Source organism: Cibotium barometz, chromosome 51 (assembly GCF_041138505.1).
Source record: "Cibotium barometz isolate CiBa-2024 chromosome 51, ASM4113850v1, whole genome shotgun sequence".
NCBI classification, from domain to species: domain Eukaryota; kingdom Viridiplantae; phylum Streptophyta; class Polypodiopsida; order Cyatheales; family Cibotiaceae; genus Cibotium; species Cibotium barometz.
In genome coordinates this window covers 6518064-6535853 of record NC_141096.1, presented here as the reverse complement: position 1 = coordinate 6535853, position 17790 = coordinate 6518064, and the positions used below count along the sequence as shown (strand labels likewise).

The 17790-nt window shown below is 39.2% G+C and overlaps 1 protein-coding gene across 1 annotated transcript; it reads left to right on the top strand.

The window, feature by feature from the left end:
* The first annotated feature begins 9336 nt into the window (after positions 1-9336).
* On the top strand, positions 9337-11402 carry LOC147609258 (small ribosomal subunit protein uS15). The gene is made up of 5 exons (XM_086788040.1): positions 9337-9491; positions 10247-10319; positions 10540-10678; positions 10765-10951; positions 11043-11402. The coding sequence occupies exons 1-5, from the start codon at positions 9469-9471 to the stop codon at positions 11074-11076; spliced, it is 456 nt and encodes a 151-aa protein (XP_086644166.1). The 5' UTR covers positions 9337-9468; the 3' UTR covers positions 11077-11402.
* Positions 11403-17790: the final 6388 nt, after the last annotated feature.

Genomic DNA, 17790 nt, shown 5'->3' with positions numbered 1-17790 from the left:
TAGCACCTTTGTAGTAGCCTTGAGCTACAAGTAGCTGCTTCTCCACCCACATTATGACACCATTAAGATATCGTGATCTTGGTTGTCGTGAAGTGGAAAGGTTTGGGCCCTCCTTCACATTGCTTGGCGCTGAGGTTACGGGTTTGAGATGTTGACAATGAGGCTTAAGTCTCTTATGGAGTGGTTTTTTGATGATGATGAGGCTTTTGAGCATGCAGCCATCTCCTTTGGTGAGGTTGGTCGATGAAGAGGCGTTGGATCAGGTCAGTTTCCATTGGCATGCATTGGAAGCTACCGGCATGCCTAGGTAGCACCCGACATGCATCGGGAACATGCATTGGGAGCTTGAGTTCCTTTTTAGAGATAGGTGATTGCACTTAGGGGACTTCTTTAGGAATAACTGTTGATTGTGAGGTTGTGGCATTTGACTTCATTGGTGAGGATGGAGTTGAAGGGTTAGATGCTTTGTCCAAGTTGGGCAAGAATATGGATTGTTCCATGGAAGTCTATATAGAACTCTTGGTCATTTCTATGACATCACTGCCACTGTCAAGTTGTTTGATATGGTTCATTTCCACGCAATGCCAATCACTCTAAGAGTGTTCCATTTTCATCAATATATATTGGAACATTAACTATTTTGTGGTTCTCCTACTAGCTCCACTACATTGAGCTCTGCCCCTAGTAGTCCCCTTACATCCCTTCTCTCCCTCATTTGTCTCACAATTTGGTTGAGTTATCTATGCTTTTTTTAATAATATTTATGGTTTTTTTTACAAATTTTTGATATTTTTTAGTAGTATTTCTTGATTTTCCATTGTTTCTGGCATTTTTAGAAGGTTTACATGTTTTAATAATTTTTCTCTAGGGTTAAGCAAGTTAAGGTTTGAGGTTATGGTCAAATTCCTTGCATTGACTAGTTTTTTCTAATTTTTTAATGCTTCTAGAATTTTATCCCACTAAGGTCGAACAATCCTACACGAGCAATTCACTTCTCAAAGATTTAACTAGAAAACGATCCTTCTCGAAAATGATTCCACTAGAAACGATTCTAGATAGAACGATCCTTGTTGGAAAGATTCCATTGAAAACAATTCTCTTGAAAACAGTTCTAGATAGAATGATCCTTGTTGGAAAGATTCCACTGAAAACAATTTCATTAAAAACAATTCTATTGAAAATGATTCAATTCTACTGAAAATGATTCAATTATAAAATGATGATTCAAGAAATGTTTCCACACGTGGGATTGGAACGATCAGAACTTGGCAATTCTAGGTTTTGGATGATTTAACCCTTAGATTGTAGCAATTCTTGTTAGCCCAAGATCCAAGACTTGGATCGAGCAATTCTACTCTGGGATCGACGATTGCACTTTTACGATTGTTCGATCCGTCTGTCTGTGCCAACCATTAGTGTTAGGGAGCACCTTGACTGTAGTGCAATTATGACACATCCACCAAATATTCCCTATAAATTTGGCAGGTACTGTGGCACTAACTCCCACGTTCAATGATAGTTATTACCAAATAATAGCTCGTTATGGCACGCTTACATACAATTCTAGAAGTCATATCAACGATCTGAAAAGGTTATAAATGTTATAACCCTACCACTTGTGAGATGTAAGTGGAGATGTTGTCTTTGATGAGATGAGTAGCTAGTATGCACCAGTGAAGGCAATAGAAGATATAGATGTAAGAAGTAATGATGATGCCTCACATGTAGAGTAGCAATCACATGTGCTTAGTGGACCAAGAGAGTCCTCTAGGCAGTGGATCCAGTGTTAGTCCATGGTCAGGTAGGTTGAGAACAGATGTAGGTACACATGTATCATGTAAAGGGAAGGAAAAAGGAGATTAACCTTTTATACCCAATTTATCAATCAATAAGTCACTCATATGTGGATGGTGACTATAGTGGCTTTGAGCCGAACCACCTGATGAGGGGCTTGGCAAGAGGACCTGGAAGTGTGCAATACTTTGTATTGAAGTGTAGTACTTTGCACATAAGTGTTTCGATCAGATTTTCATTCTGAGCATGTTTTGGGAGTTGTTTGCACGGTTTTTGGTTTTCTACAGACATCTTTGGGGATTGGATTTGCAATGTTCTTCATCCGATTTTGGAGTAGTATTATTAGATCTACTATAGAAGACGGGTGTGCAGAACACAAGAAAGCATCAACAGACAATCACCACACTCGATCTTGTCTAACGAGCTCTACAATTCAATGACATCAATCTCTACATCTTACGAGTAAAATTTCTACTCACTTTACTCTGCATTTCTTTTATACACCTTGCAAGTCTTGTTAGTGGTTACTCATGGTGTAAGGAGAACCACATGTGACTGTTACTTGGAAGTGATTCAGGTGTACACAGGTCTATAAGAGTTAGATACCCTATTTGACAGGTTAAGATACAATAGATATACAACCCATCATTATGCTTATATGGTTAAAGTAATACAGGAGTTGGAACCCACTTGTTTTGAGCAAGTACTTGGAAATAAAAATGGGAAGATGTCATGAATGAGGAGATGGTAGCATTGGATGCAAATGCAACATGGGAGTTAATGCCTTTTCCTAAGGAAAAGAAGGCAAATGTAAGTGGTGTTGGAGACAACACATGTTCTCCTGCTATTTATCATTATATGGTCTCCAATGTCAAAGAACAAATTTGTAGCCATATCGTGTGAACACTCCTTATGAGTGTAGTAGCATATTTGTGTATGGGTGTGAACAACCTTTTAGGATTAGATTTGATATTGTGCAAGTGTGTAGGAAGTTTCCTTAGGGAGACTTAGTACTTGATTTGATTGACTCAAAAGATAAGGCTACTTGCCTATAAAAAGCATGTACTTAGTGGAGGTTACATCTCATGAATCTAGTCATCACTTGAGTCGTGCAATCTATCTCTGTAACGCTTTATTGTGTCTCTTTTTCTTTATCTCCAACACACAAACACCATGAAGATCTTTCAACCACCATAACCCGTCTAGGTGTACATGCCTAACCCTAGCTAAGGATAACATATTGGTATCAGAGCGCTACCATAACCTCTTCGTGTTGAAATCCATGGATATCGTATGCATGAGAAAGATGATTAATACTAATCTTATGCTAATCTAATGTGAATTAATCTAAGGTGGGTGTAATCTAAGCTTACTCATGATGATGATTCTGTGCAATAGACTCAAGCACAATTAAGTTACAAGATTAAGACTTGTACTCATAAAGAGGCTTGAAATATATGCAAGTGATATAATTTTATTACGTGAAACGGTCCCCTTTTATATGAGGTACACCCTTGGGCTTGTACATCAATGTGGGATATCTCCCTTTGCTCATGTGGCTTCATTCTAGGCTTTGCACTTTCTTGGCTTACTCAACTCACTCCCTACCTCTTCCTTGTGCTCTTTGGCACACCACATTTCTCAAGCCAAATCTTTGGGCTACTCAAGGTGGTTGGATGCAAGGTTTACAACATGTCATCACTTCCCCTCATTTCTAACTTGGTTGTGTAACTCAAAGGCTCTTTGGCTTGGTTACTCTCTAACCTAGAGGTTACTTTAAGAGATGGTAAGGTGAGAGTTACAACAATCATTACCCCCCTGGTGGGTGCTCAACTAGCTACTCTTAGGTGGTCGGGTAGATACACATAACAAACAAGATGGAATGATAAGATGGGTGTCTACTCATATGGTGATCCCTCTTTTACAACAGATTACTAGGATAGTGGTGGTAGCTCGATTTTCCTTAGTGCTACTGCTAGCTTGATATCTCCTTGCTTTTGCTTGATGAAGATCCCTTGTTGCTTCCTTTGTTCTTCATGTCAATGTCGTTTCCTTCTTCACTTTGTTGACTACTTTTTGGCTCTTGGTCTTTGCTCTTTGGCTTGACTCTTGGCTCTTTGATAGCTTCTTTGGTGTGAATGTCGTTCTTCTTGTTGCCACTTGATGCTTGGTTCATGATTTTCTTATATACCTTTGATACATTTAGTGTGGATGCCATGATGTGTGCTATAGTCATCTCATGCACTTGTGCTTTGAGCATGCTCATGATAGTGTTTAATGTATATTTTCTTTGCTTTTGATGCTTATGCACATGTATTTTTCCATGATGAGTTTCCCAAGGATTTAACCCTTTCCAAATGATGCTTTGAAGTGCAAAATGATTTCCATTTGAGAAGGTCTTACCAATGAGCTTGTTTTTTGCTTCACTGGAAGTGTTTAATCTCGTACAAGATTGGCGATGTGCTTTGGTTTTTTATGCAATGATGATTTCGAGTTGATAAAGATGATTAAGTTACAAACTATGCACTAAAAATGAACTCAATGTAGTGAAAACCACTTAAATTAAGCAATGCAAATGAATGCGTTGAGTTTTGATGTAAGAGAGAACTTACCATAATATATTGACACTCCAATTGTCCAATTTTAACATTAATTTGGCCCAATTTGTGCTAATGGTGCACTAATGACACTGATTAATTCCTAATCTCATAATTAACACAAGTGATTAGTGGAGGCTTCGATTGAGCTTGAGAGAGCTAAATTTGATGGAGCTTCTTGCCCTTGATGAGGATCAAAGGTTAGAGTAAACAAATCAGCTTAAAAACCACGAAAAATGACGGATTTTTGCTATGATGCGATTGGTTTTTTTGCTAGTGATGCGATTGGTTTTTTTGCTAGTAATGCGATTCGTTTTTTTGCGTCTCTCGGCCCATACAGTGCATGAAATCAATTAGGATCCGGGTTGTGTAGTCCTTGTGATAGTATTTAACTATCCCTATAAGGGCTTCAGCCAATATATACCACACACAACGAATGGAACAAGATTACAACTAGAGAAAATGCGCAGAAATGAAGCAATTTGTGAGGAATTGGGTTGAACCCTTCAAGCTGTGGGTTAGCAAAGAGGTCAACAAGATATGTCTAAGAGGGATTCAACAATGGTGAAGAGGGTGTGGAGAATCAAGCTAGGGAAATTTTGGCCACAAGTGGGAAATATGGATAAGGTTGAGATTAGTGGATAATTAGGTGATTAGTGAAGAAATTTAGCTAATATGAGATGAGAATAGTGATGTGAAGATAGGGAAGGCTCTGATACCATGTTGAAATCCATGGATATCATGTGCATGAGCAAGATGATTAATATTAATCCTACACTAATCTAATGTGATTAGAGTCAATTAATCTAAGGTGGGTGTAATCTAAGCTTACTCATGATGATGAGTATGTGCAATAGACTCAAGCACAATTAGGTTACAAGATTAAGACTTGTACTCATAAAGAGGCTTGAGATGTGTGCAAGTGATATGATTTCATTGCTTGAAATGGGCCCCTTTTATATGAGGAGGTACACCCTTGGGCTTGTACATCAATGTGGGATATCTCCCTTTACTCGTGTGGCTTCATGCTAGGCTTTATACTTTCTTGGCTTACTCAACTCACTCCCTACTTCTTCCTTATGCTCTTTGGCACCACATTTCTCAACACTTCGCACCAGCCAATAGCCCATCTTTCATATGCGCTGGCACGCCAATGCTAATTACACTTTTATCACCATCATTACTGCCATCTCCATTTCCACTAACTACACAAGACACACCCTAACTGGACGCCTCTGAGTGGTGAGCGACAGTCATTCTCAGTTCGTATTGTCGCTAGTATTGTGCGCGTATGGAGGAGTGTTGTGTGGCAAGTAGTTAAGCTAGTGGAGGTAGCACTAGTCGCATGGAAAGTGCCCATCTCCCCCTCTTTGGCCTTCACATCCATTTTTCGCTTGCATATAAGCTTACTCCCCACTAGCTCTGCCACATCACGTGTTGAAGGTGACATCAAAACAAATTGTGTTGCTGCAATCTGATGTCATCAAAAATGGATTATGTTGTGTAACTACACTCGCTTCCAGCCCATCGTCACCTTCAGAGCAAAGGTCACCTAGAATAGATAAGGTTATATTTTTTTAATTATTATTTTTTAAACAAAAAAAAAGAAGAAAAGAAAAGAGTTTTTTTTAAGAGGACATTTAAAAAAAGGGGCATTAAAAGCTTTCAAAATGCTTCAGCTTTCGATAATTAAATTTTTGAGAAAGTTTTAGGGAAGCTTAATATTGTAATATTTTTTGCTTGTTCACTTGGCACTTGTCTTGTGCTTTTATGTTTTTAATGTAAACGAGATAGACACTTGCTTATCAAGGCTAAGACCCCCATCAATCATTAGCATTTTCACCGAATTTTCGATCAAGGGGGAAAATTGTGTGAAGTGATCTCAAATTTTGTAAAGGATTTAGACACTGCTCTTGACTTATAAAGAGTAAGACCTATCCTCATTCAGTAATCATGGGCACTCAATCAAAAATCGATAAATTTTAAGGAGAAGGCTTCCACACTTGGGCAGACGAAGGTCAAATTCACCCTTATGAGAAAAGGGGCATGGAATGTAGCAAATGGAAAAGAGAAAAAGTCAATAACTCTAGAAGGAGAAGTTGCTTGGCTAGTCAAAGACAAGAAGGCCCTTGCTATCATAGCTTTAGGATTAAGTGACTCATTTATCCATCATATTGATGGGTGCGATACATCATATGAGGCTTGGGTACATCTTGAAATCGTGTCTGCTCCAAGTTTAGCTTGCTGAAAATGAAACCAGGGGACTCTCTCTCCTTATATTTAAACTCAATGAAACTAGGGGACTCTCTCCTAATAAAGTTTTTTGAGCTGAAAATGAAACCAGGGGACTCTCTCTCCTTATATTTAAATTCAATGAAAAGAATGCTAACACAATTGGCAAGTATCAAAGCTGCCCCATAGATGAAGACATCACAATTGCAGTCTTACTCAAAAGTCTTCCAGATGAAGAGTATGGTAATATTGTTACCACTCTTACAAATCTACCAACATCAAAATTGGTGGATATTGAAGCTTCTCTCTTAGAGCAGGAAAGAAAGATCAAGCAAAGAAATTCCAGCTCCAACTACAATGAAGGGGGGGCTTACTTCACAAAGCAAAAGCAAAAAGGCTACACCAACACCAGGAATTTCTCCAAGGGCTTTACCACCAACAAAACCAATAATGGATGTGGATTATGTGGTAAGAAGAATCATAAGGAAGAAAACTGTTTCTTGAAGCAAAAGACCAAAGCTTTGATTATTGAAGATAATCAAGAAGAAGATGATGAAGTGGAGGTCTCACCAGAAGATAATCAAGAAGAAGATGATGAAGTGGAGGTCTCACCAGAAGAGGCTGACTTAGATTGGGCTTTTTAGGTTACTCTTGCTACCAAGGACCTCTTGGCCTGGCATTTGAGAAGCAACCTCTAACCAAGATTTGTATCAAGCCTATGGGTGTTAGATCTCTAATGTATCCAGATATGTATCACTTGATAGAACTTCTGTGTTTCTAGTATTGTATCCATCCCTAGGCATTAGAACATCTTTTGTAGGGGGAATGTCAGAGACAACAGATGTTCTCCTGCTATTTATCATTGTATGGGCTCCAATGTCAAAGGAAAAATTTATAGCCCTAGCATGTAAACACTCGTTATTATGACTGTAGTAGCTTATTTGTGTGTGCTTGGGTATAAACAACCTTTTAGGATTGGATTTGATATTGTGTAAGTGTGTAGGAAGTTTCCTTAGGGAGACTTAGTCCTTGATTTGATTGAGTCATTGAAAGATAAGGATACTTGCCTATAAAAAGTATGTACTTGGTGGAGGTTACATCTTATGAATCTAATCATCACTTGAGTTGTGCAAACACTTTGTTGTCTCTCTTTTTCTTTCTCTCTAGCACACAAACGCCATGATAATCTTTCAACCACCATAAATCGTCTATGTGCACATGAGCCTAATTCTAGCTAAGGACAATGACCAAGGTCAAATTTATAGCCATAGCATGTGAACACTCCTAACGAGTGTAGTAGCATATTTGTGTGTGTTTGGGTGTGAACAACCTTTTAGGATTGGATTTGATATTGTGCAAGTGTGTAGAAAGTTTCCTTAGGGACACTTGGTCTAAATTTGCTTAAGTCAAAAGATAAGGCTAAAAGCCTATAAAAAGCATGTATTTGATGGAGGTTTTATCACATTGATTCAATCCTCGTTGAGTCGTACATCTACTGGTCTTCATTTTTTCCATTGTTTTACTCTCCCCCCCCTCGTGCTGACATTAGATAGATGCGGGTTATTCGCATATTATTAATACGATTATATCTCATATTAATAGATATTTTATGTAGACTTGTAGCATTGAGCACGAGGAGACATTCAACCCAGTTGCACGAATGGTAACTATGAGAGCTATTATTGCTATGGCTACAGTGAAGGGTTGGTCTTTACATTAGATGGATGTAAAGAATACTTTCTTGTTTGGTGATTTGCAAGAAGAAGTATACATGATATAGCCATAAGGTGATGAGAGTGATTCACATCTAAACTTTGTGTGTAGGTTACGTAAAGCCTTGTATGGCTTGAAGAAGAAGGCACCCAAAGCATGGTTAAACAAGATTAGGGAGTATCTTGTTACCATTGGATTTTAAATATCCAATGCATTTTTTTTAAACTTTATGTGAAAAAAGTCAGATAGAGGGATTATGTTATTAGTCATTTATGTGGACGACTTGATTATCACTAGTGATAGTGATGCTGACTTACATGATGTCAAGATGCTTTTGAAGCAGAAGTTTGAGATGAAGGATTTGGGTGAGTTGCAATATTTATTGGGTATAGAGGTGGTGACATCACCTCATGGCATTTTATTGTTTACAGAGGCATAGTATGGCTTGGACATGTTGTCCAAGTATGGTGGTATGACAGGCTGTAAGTCTATTTCAGTGCCATTGGTAGAACACAAAGCTTTCCCACAGATACAAGTGAGCTTTTGGAGGACCTCACTATGTGCATGCGCATAGACATACTCAAGCATCATCAAAACATGCATGGATGACATGCACATATGCAATGAGGCAAGGATCTCATGCACGAGAGTTACTATAAACAATAGAAGAAGAAGTCAAGTAAGTAACCAGAAGTATTACTAGTCAAATAGCCACACAAACCCTATCTCTTAGGGTTCACACCTCACATCCACCTAATACCACGCACATGGTCGCCTAGAGTGAAACTCGTAAAAAATATGTAATAAGGCCATTTTGCCAACAATCAATCACTGTCATGCTGCCAAGAGGTAGTGAGCCATAAATAGAATATGTCAAAGCCATTTAACACCACAAAAACACAAAATTTAGATAGTTTGTCCCTCCCAAAAAAAAAAAAACTCCCGCTAAAGGTCGGGCTAAAGTGACAGGCATATGACATGTGGGCGGACAGGTTATGCTCTGGTGTGTGGACGATCTCCCGAGGACACTAGAAACCCTAATAGGAATAGAAATGGCAGTCTCTTGAGCGTTATCGTCCCGGCAGCAGAGAAACTTTGTCGTCCCGGCCGGCCTGCATCAAGCTTGCCCACCATGGGGCGCATGCACAGTCGCGGGTATGTGTCTCTCTATGTTTGCCTGCTTTTGATCAGCCGAAACCCTAGGCCTGTGAGAGTAGGTCTCCGTGCAGAAAACAGTGGCCACCCAAGCCTTCATACCGATACAGGTATTAGTAGCAACGCTTATCTGCAGAGTCTGGTTATTAACATCGGAAAACGTAGATCGGCCGAAACCTAGGTGGCGTCTGCGAAGTGGTCAATGTTCTTAGCTCAGTTTTCGAAGAATAGCTATGCATTCTGCTGTGCTAACAGATCAGGAAAGTTTAAGCTTTTCATTTCCCGGACGTAAACCCGCTGCAGGGCTTGCCTGCCTGGAGTATGACCACTATTCCCTGATTTCTTTTTCCACTATATGCTGCATTAAGGAGCACCTGCTGGAGATTTTGTCTACATGCAGGAAAAAGCCCTGACAGGGTTACTTCACATAAAGGCCAAATGCTGTACATTTTCAGGATCACCAGAACTTAATAAATTATGTTTTTCTATTCTAGAATTGTAGCTAATGGCCTGCTTTCCTCCCCTGCAAAGACGCATATGTAGCATCTGAAGTAGCTGCTTGAATTTAGCCTATCTTTGTTTTCCCTTTTTAAGTTATTGGGATGTAGCTATCGTAGGCTACTTGATGCTGATTGATCTTTCCAAATCATTTGATTCCATGCTTGTGATTCAATCTACAGTTCTGAGTGCAGAGACCTACATTTTTCAAAAGATTTTTGGACTCACCTCACCATTGTTATGTTTTGTTTTCGTAGGAAGGGTATGTCCTCTTCGGCGCTGCCGTATAAGAGGACACCTCCCAGCTGGTTGAAAATTTCCCATCAAGAGGTAAATTCTATGCAGCCCGCTTGGTTTGTTATTGTGGATACTGTGGAGAGATTCTTATCTTGATTCGGATATATATCTAATAAACTTCTTTACGTCTATGTTAGCTTCTTCAGTGACACTTCTTACTCTTCTTGATGTTCATACCTTCAACTAGCAGGCATACCCAGATCTGCGATCAAGAGTTATTATTTACAGGCATAGTATTTTCGATTGAATGCAGGTTGAGGATCACATTTGCAAGCTTGCAAAGAAGGGCTTAACTCCATCTCAGATTGGTGTTATTCTGAGGGACTCTCATGGCGTTGGCCAAGTCAAAAGTGTTACAGGCAGCAAAGTTTTGCGAATTCTGAAGGGGCACGGTAACACCTTCATACTGCTCAAACGATTTTTGACAGGTCTATATCTGTGTAGCATGTGACCCAAATCTAGACTTGAAAATGTGCAGGATTGGGTCCAGAAATCCCAGAGGATCTTTATCACTTGATCAAGAAAGCAGTTGCTGTGAGAAAGCATCTTGAGAGGAACCGCAAGGACAAGGATTCCAAGTTTAGGTTGATTCTGGTTGAGAGCCGGGTACATCGGCTAGCTCGCTACTACAAGAAAACCAAGAAGCTTCCACCCAACTGGAAGTAGTGAGTCAGCATAACCTGCTGCCTTTTCTCTAATGCTGATTTCCTGTTTTCTGTGCTGTTTTTAACCTGATTACTGTCTTTTTATGTGCAGTGAGAGTGCTACAGCGAGTACTCTGGTGGCCTAGGCATTTGCCAAATGTTCAGAAATCTGCAGGGACTCCTGGTTTTAATGGCTTTTAATGTGCCTTTGTGGGGGAGCAGTTCTGATGAACGATATCCAACAAGAACAGATTTTGTTTATTTCTTACGGTATCAGCAAGCTCGAATTCTCTTTTTGCAGAGCCGAACTTTTAAGTGTTAAGTTAGTTAGCTACAGTAGTCCTCTCGTCCTTGGTTAATATTAGTGTCAAGTGTCAATGAGTCTGTACAAGGCTGTTTATATAGTCCTGACACGGGGGACTGCCTTCTTTTGGCTGAGCAATCTGACCTATTGTGGTATGGGTTTTCCCTCGTGTATGGGCATTCAGCTATATGGGTTCTCATGCTTCACATGAGGTATGCATGTGTGAAGGATTAGGTCAATACTTGGCTTGTGAGTATGGGCATATAGCTACATGGGTCCCCTTATGCTTCACATGAGGTATGCATGCATGAAGGATCCGTTTCAATCCCTCATGTTGGGGGCATACAGCTATGTGTTTTCTCATGCGTCACATGAGGTATGCATGCATGATTGGTTTCAATACTTCGCTTGTGATTATGGGCATTCAGCTATATGGGTTTTCTCATTCTTCACATGAGGTATGCATGCGTGAAGGATCAGTTTCAATTCCTCATGCATGGGTCTACAGCTATATGGATTTCTCATGCTTCACATGAGGTATGCATGCATGAAGGATGAGTTTCGATACTTGGCTTGTGAGTATTTTGGAATTGGAAAGTGTTCAAATCTAAATGTGTGATAAGGTATAGGCCAGTCAGTAAGCATCTCTTGCTTTGCTACCAGAAAATTAGTTACATCTTGGCTCATGGAATTTTTCTAGTAGAGGATCTGTTTAGTTATTGAGGTTTAAGCACTGTTCGGGCTTTGAGTATTTGTCATTGGAAACAGCAAAACTATTGGTTGTAGTACATGAAACTATGCCTTATCAAACCAATGAAGCCTATTCGAACATTGCCTTTGACGTTTGTTTGCTGTTTCTTTCATGCTTATTTGTTGGCTGGATAAAAGATCATAGCACAGCAGGGGGACTTAAATTACAAGTTTTTATTATTAATTCTTTTTGATGACTTATGGCACATCTTGGGTGATGTTGAAGAGGCTATTGGATGGGTGATGAAAGTAGGGTAGTATTGCGTGCCCATGGTTTGCCTTCCCATGAGAAAAGGCAAAAGAAAGTCCCAGTGTGGTCGATGTAAGCTGCGTCATGGGTTTTCCTAATGCTAATTGATAATTAGGGTGTCCTTCTGTCCATTGCTTTTGTTACCTACTATGAATTCTAGGCTATGTTGCTACATGTTCTTTTCCCTCTCCACCCACTCTCTTTGTAAAAGCACCTGCAGTTTCTGTGTGCTTAAAATGCTGGCTATTATCCACAAAGTTCTAACGTGAAGAAACATTGAAATGATTGGTAGTCAAAACTCGCTCTTCAGTTATTATGTCTATATCACTCTTACATCTTGGACATTAATTAATTACAGCCTCAGAATTAGGGTTAGTCTTAAGGTATTGAAGCCATTTTCTACTCTTTCACATCTCCTGCTTCTTCTCTGGCTCTCTCAGTAGACATAATAAGCTTTTAAATTTCTGATATTATCCTGTCTCACGGTGTAGCATTTCTAAGGTTTCTGAACTTGTGCATATTGGAGGAAATGAAACATGTAATGCATCAACATGCTTGCATTTAATCGCAGGTGTGAGTTGACATGTCTAGGAACATTATAGAAAGGCGGAAGTCATTGTAAATACTTAATTTATTAAGAGGGAAAAAAACTCATAAGCAAGGTTGATTGGCATGCATCCTCTATTCCTCCTGTAAATTTAGTGCCATGTATTGTAAATGAAAGCTATGTGGGTTGAACGTATCAAACAGTAAGAAAAATGACGAGTTGATTTGCTCTCGTCAAAAGGATAATACTAGGTCAAAAGGATAATTCGGGTTTAAGGAATAGGTTCCTTTTCTGTCATCCATGACAATCACACGCCACACCTTATGTTAAAAGTAGAGAGCTAGCTACTACAACCAGAAAAAGCTCTTTTTAAATGCTGCTAATTGCTCTGAAATGAACTGTGCACTGCGATCCTTAAATTAATGGCACTTCCTAACATTGTTTTTGGTTGCTCAATATTGTGCATCCTATCAGAACGATATGATGGTCTGCAGCATGAATCTTGTGTGATTATACATGGTTGTTCTGAGAGTTGTACATGTTGAGGGCACTAAGCTTCTAATAAACCGACTATAAATTGGTCTTTAAAGGAGGTGTTGAGATCATAATGCAAAAAGAAAGTCATATGGCTAATGGCTCATCCTTGAATGATCAGCTTGCCCAATAGGCCTATGCTCTCTACAGATAGATCAATGATGCCCATACCACCATGATGATGAGGTTGAATAAACACTCTCGAGGCCACCTTGGCTTGTGTAGGCCAACGCAGGTTAGATAATTTGCACCCAATGAAATTCTAGGCTATCGCAAAGTTTTCAAGAGCAAGAGTGTATCTGTAAAGGTGGTGTAGAGGGCATGCTCAGTCGGCCAAGTGCCCCATATACTTGCGACACCACCCTCATCCTCGATACTCCGATTGCTATGTATAAAAAAATCAGCTCTCGATGGAAGAGGTTGGGGAGCATAATGTGTTGGGGTGATCGAGAGCACCGAAGACATGATGAAGAATGATGCTTATTAAACTAGATACATCAATTTGTTGTTTATTATGTGTTTAGTCAATAATTAGTGTTACAATTAGAAGATGTATGAATGTACAATGATGTCACTTGTAGATGTTTGTTTTGGCAATGAGAGTGAGTTCATTCTATGTTTCATTCGGTTACCTTTACACTTGTGTTCATCGGTCTAATCAATTGTCTCTATGTGTGCAAACCCCCCTCCTTGTGTTGATGGGCTATGCTCACTCGCTCCCCCGTCCAAGATCACAGTCGTGGTCACTTTATATCCAATTCAATTGGAATGGTGCCATTCATGTAATTGCCTTCGAAATACTTGCCCAGTAAATTGATTGGTATATCTTCATACAATTTTTGTGGGTTTTTCTTGTTTTCTTGGTTGATCTCATCTAAATCTCTTAATGCTTTGGGTTGATTTTTAATCCATAAATGGAATTTATCCTAGGCTTTGTTTCCTTGTTAAGTACTCAGCATGGTGATATTCACATGGGCAAAGATACAATGATGTTTTTATAGCCAAATGGTGGGGTGGCGAGTGGTGCTCTTTAATTGTTTATCTTGACGTGTCGAGCCACCATCACTATTATGTTGTTTCTCATTATGAGCGCAACTACCTAGGTTCTAAAATGAGAGTGAGTTAGGTGGCTTTTTGTCCCAAGGTGTGTGTAGTCATATCCTTGGGTGCTTTCCTATACTAACAACTATCCTCTCCTACAATGTTTGTGAAACTATCCTCTCCTAGAATGTTTGTGAGAACACATTTGCCAAAATATGGCTCGCGCAGCCAAATACACATTTGCCAAAATATGGCTCACGTAGGCAAATACAAAGCATACCCTTTTAAATCATATAAGATGATTGAGTGTGCAAATTTAAATGTTATAGATGGAAAATCTAACCATTAAAGTAGGCATCCAAACATGAGCTTTGCTTATGTTGGAGAGCTTTGAAGTACCAGATCAATGGTTGGATTCAAAAAGACGTTTTGAGGTGCCATATATTATTGCAGGGCTATTGTTTTTGTTAACTTCTTCGCATCAAATATTGGTCAATAGTTGGCACCCTTTCTAGGCCAGCCAATATTCACAGTTGGATGATGTGGTTCACGCCATTCTGCACCATGGGGCATTTGTGTCGCATCTGGTGTTACTTTTTACAGCACATCCTCTACATGTTTTCTCATGAGAGAGAATACTCAGACCTTGCAAGATAGAGAAAAGGGGAGGAGAATGCAAGGGTCATACTGGTTTGCACCATAAGTCACTCTTGGTAGTAACACTCTTGTGGAGAGCTAGGGTCCTTAACCTTGCCAAGTCACTCTTGGTAGTAACACTCTTGTGGAGAGCTAGGGTCCTTAACCTTGCCTTCTTTGTTGTCACCATAAAGGAACTTTGCAAATAGGTGGAGAGCTTGTAGGATGTGATGTAGATGGATTAGTGGGTAATGTGCCAAGGTGCAAAGAGAAAGGGATTCGGTCCCAACTCCACTCTACTCCACTATCTCTCAAAGTGTTGCCCTTTGAAGACATCGTGATCGTGTACAAAGAATTCACTCCCAACTCCGTCTTCTGTCTTTTTGCCTTGAAGGTCCTTTCCAAGGTCCTATGTGAATCTAGCATTGGCCAAATGATAAATTGTATAATACTTGTAAAAAAATCATTGGCCTTTGGTACTTTTGGAAGTGGATTTAGGGATAAGGTGTTAGCGCACATAGCCATAGGAAAATCCTTGGGAAAAGACAAGCTAGAGGACATTGTTGTCGTTAATCCTTAGTGCTTGGGGTATGCAAGAATTTTGAAAGTTATGACACACCATATTGGATGTCTGATCGTGAGTTGCACAAAGAGATTAGGCATCCAACAACATAAGTGGTTATGTCGAATGGCTAACTGATATCCTGTAGAGTAAGAATTACACTAGGGTCTATTACTGTAGAAATTGGTTTGTAACTTTCCATATTGAACCTCTTGAGTAGTGTCTTGATGTGCTTTGAATGTTTAATGACTATACCATCATCTTACTATATAAACTACCTACCCAATTAGTAGTACAAAAGACCAAGATTTGACATCTGAAAATTTGAGGCAAGATCATACTTAAAAGCTATTATAATGAAATTCTCATTACTGTCACTAGCATGTTATCTACATAGAGAATGATAATAAGCAAATCTTGCTTGTCCTTCTTCACATATAAAGTGCTTTTTGCGTAGGAGTGTTTTTAAATCCATGTCCAATAAAATAGGCAGCACAAAGATTTGGAAGTTTTTTTCAAACCACATAAAGCTTTACTAAACTTGCATACCTTCTATTTATGACCAAATTGGGCAAAACTAGCTGGTTGACTTACGTAAACTTCTTTCTGCGCTGCAAGGTACTATTCAAGAATGTTGTGTTGATGTCCAAGTGGTGCTCTTTTCATCCATGATAAGCTACCAAAGCAATAAAAAATCAGATAGTCATCTTATGGGAAGTGATAACAAAAGTTTCATCGTAATCAATCTCTTTTTGTTGGGCATAACCTTTTTTATAATAAGTTTGGCCCCATAAACCTGTCAGTGGATCTAATGGCCTTTCTCTTGACTTTGAAAACCCACTTAGTACCAATAGATTTCTTGCTAAGTGGTAGACCACTAAATTCCAAGTACCATTTTTTTGAATGGCATAAATTTCATTCTTTATGCCAATTTGGATCTTCTAGAGCCTCTTCAAAAGACTTAGATTCACCTATCTCATGGACTAGTACCTATTTCCTAAAGTAGTTGTGAGCTAGTACTTCATACTACCTATCGCTTGGACTAGCTATGAACTAGTACCTATCTCCAAAGTAGCTGTGAGCTAGTACCTAATAGTAGCTATCTCACGAACTAGCTGTGAACTAGTACCTATCTCCCAAAATAGTTGTGAGCTAGTACCTAATAGTAACTATCTCAGGAACTAGCTATGAACTAGTAGTAGCTATCTCCCAAAATAGTTGTGAGCCAGTACCTAATCATGCTATCTCAGGAACTAGCTGTGAACTTCTCCCAAAATAGTTGTGAGCCAATACCTCATAAGAGATAGCTCATGAACTAGTACCTATCTCTTAAAGTAGTACCTCATAGTGGCTAGTTCATGAACTACCTGTGAACTAGTACCTATCTCCTATAATAGTTGTGAGGTAGTAGCTAATACCTCTGAGCTTAGAAGCTAGTCCACTGAACTAGTTGTGAACTATCTTTTAAATTAGTGGTGATGTAGGTAATAGTAGAGCTAGTAGGCTATAATAGCTATCTTTTGAAAGTAGTAGATAATAGTAGAGCCAGTATGCTGTATTAATTAGCTATCTTTTGAACTAGATGTGAGATAGTAGCTATGCATGTTTAATGAACTACTCACGTGAGACATGTTGAAAAATGTAGGCTGAGATCTTCCTCAAGTCTCAGTCTCAGAGCACGCGGATGTCAAGATACAACAATGCTCCTTTGAGCGCTTGAAACCATCTTTTGTTTGAAAGCTCAAAGACAGGTATACATGCTGTTGCATCCAACATGTTCAAATGATGCTCTTACGAGACATGATACGCCAAATTCGTCGTCATATTCATGGACCGTTGTGCAACTACTCTTATTAAACATTTAGCACAAAGAGGTTGGTAGCCTTGGTTATCATGCCACCCAAAGCACAAAGTTTAGCATCACTACATTATCAGAAGATGTATTGTTTCCCAGACTAGAGGGGTACATGTATCATGATTTGAAATGCTTGCACCGGGAATGTGGTGCCAAAAGAATGATTTTTTTCCCTGTAAGATTTTTGAAACTATTGAGAGTGTGGATGTTGGTGTTGATGCCAAAGGGAAGAGAAAGAGAAGGAAAATTTTGTTGTCAACAAGGATATGAGCTACATCGAACTAATTGCACTCTTTCAAGTTTGCCTCTTGAGGCCTTCATCAAACATAATTTTATTTACAGATGGCAGGCCGAGTAATTTTTGACAATGTATAAAATATT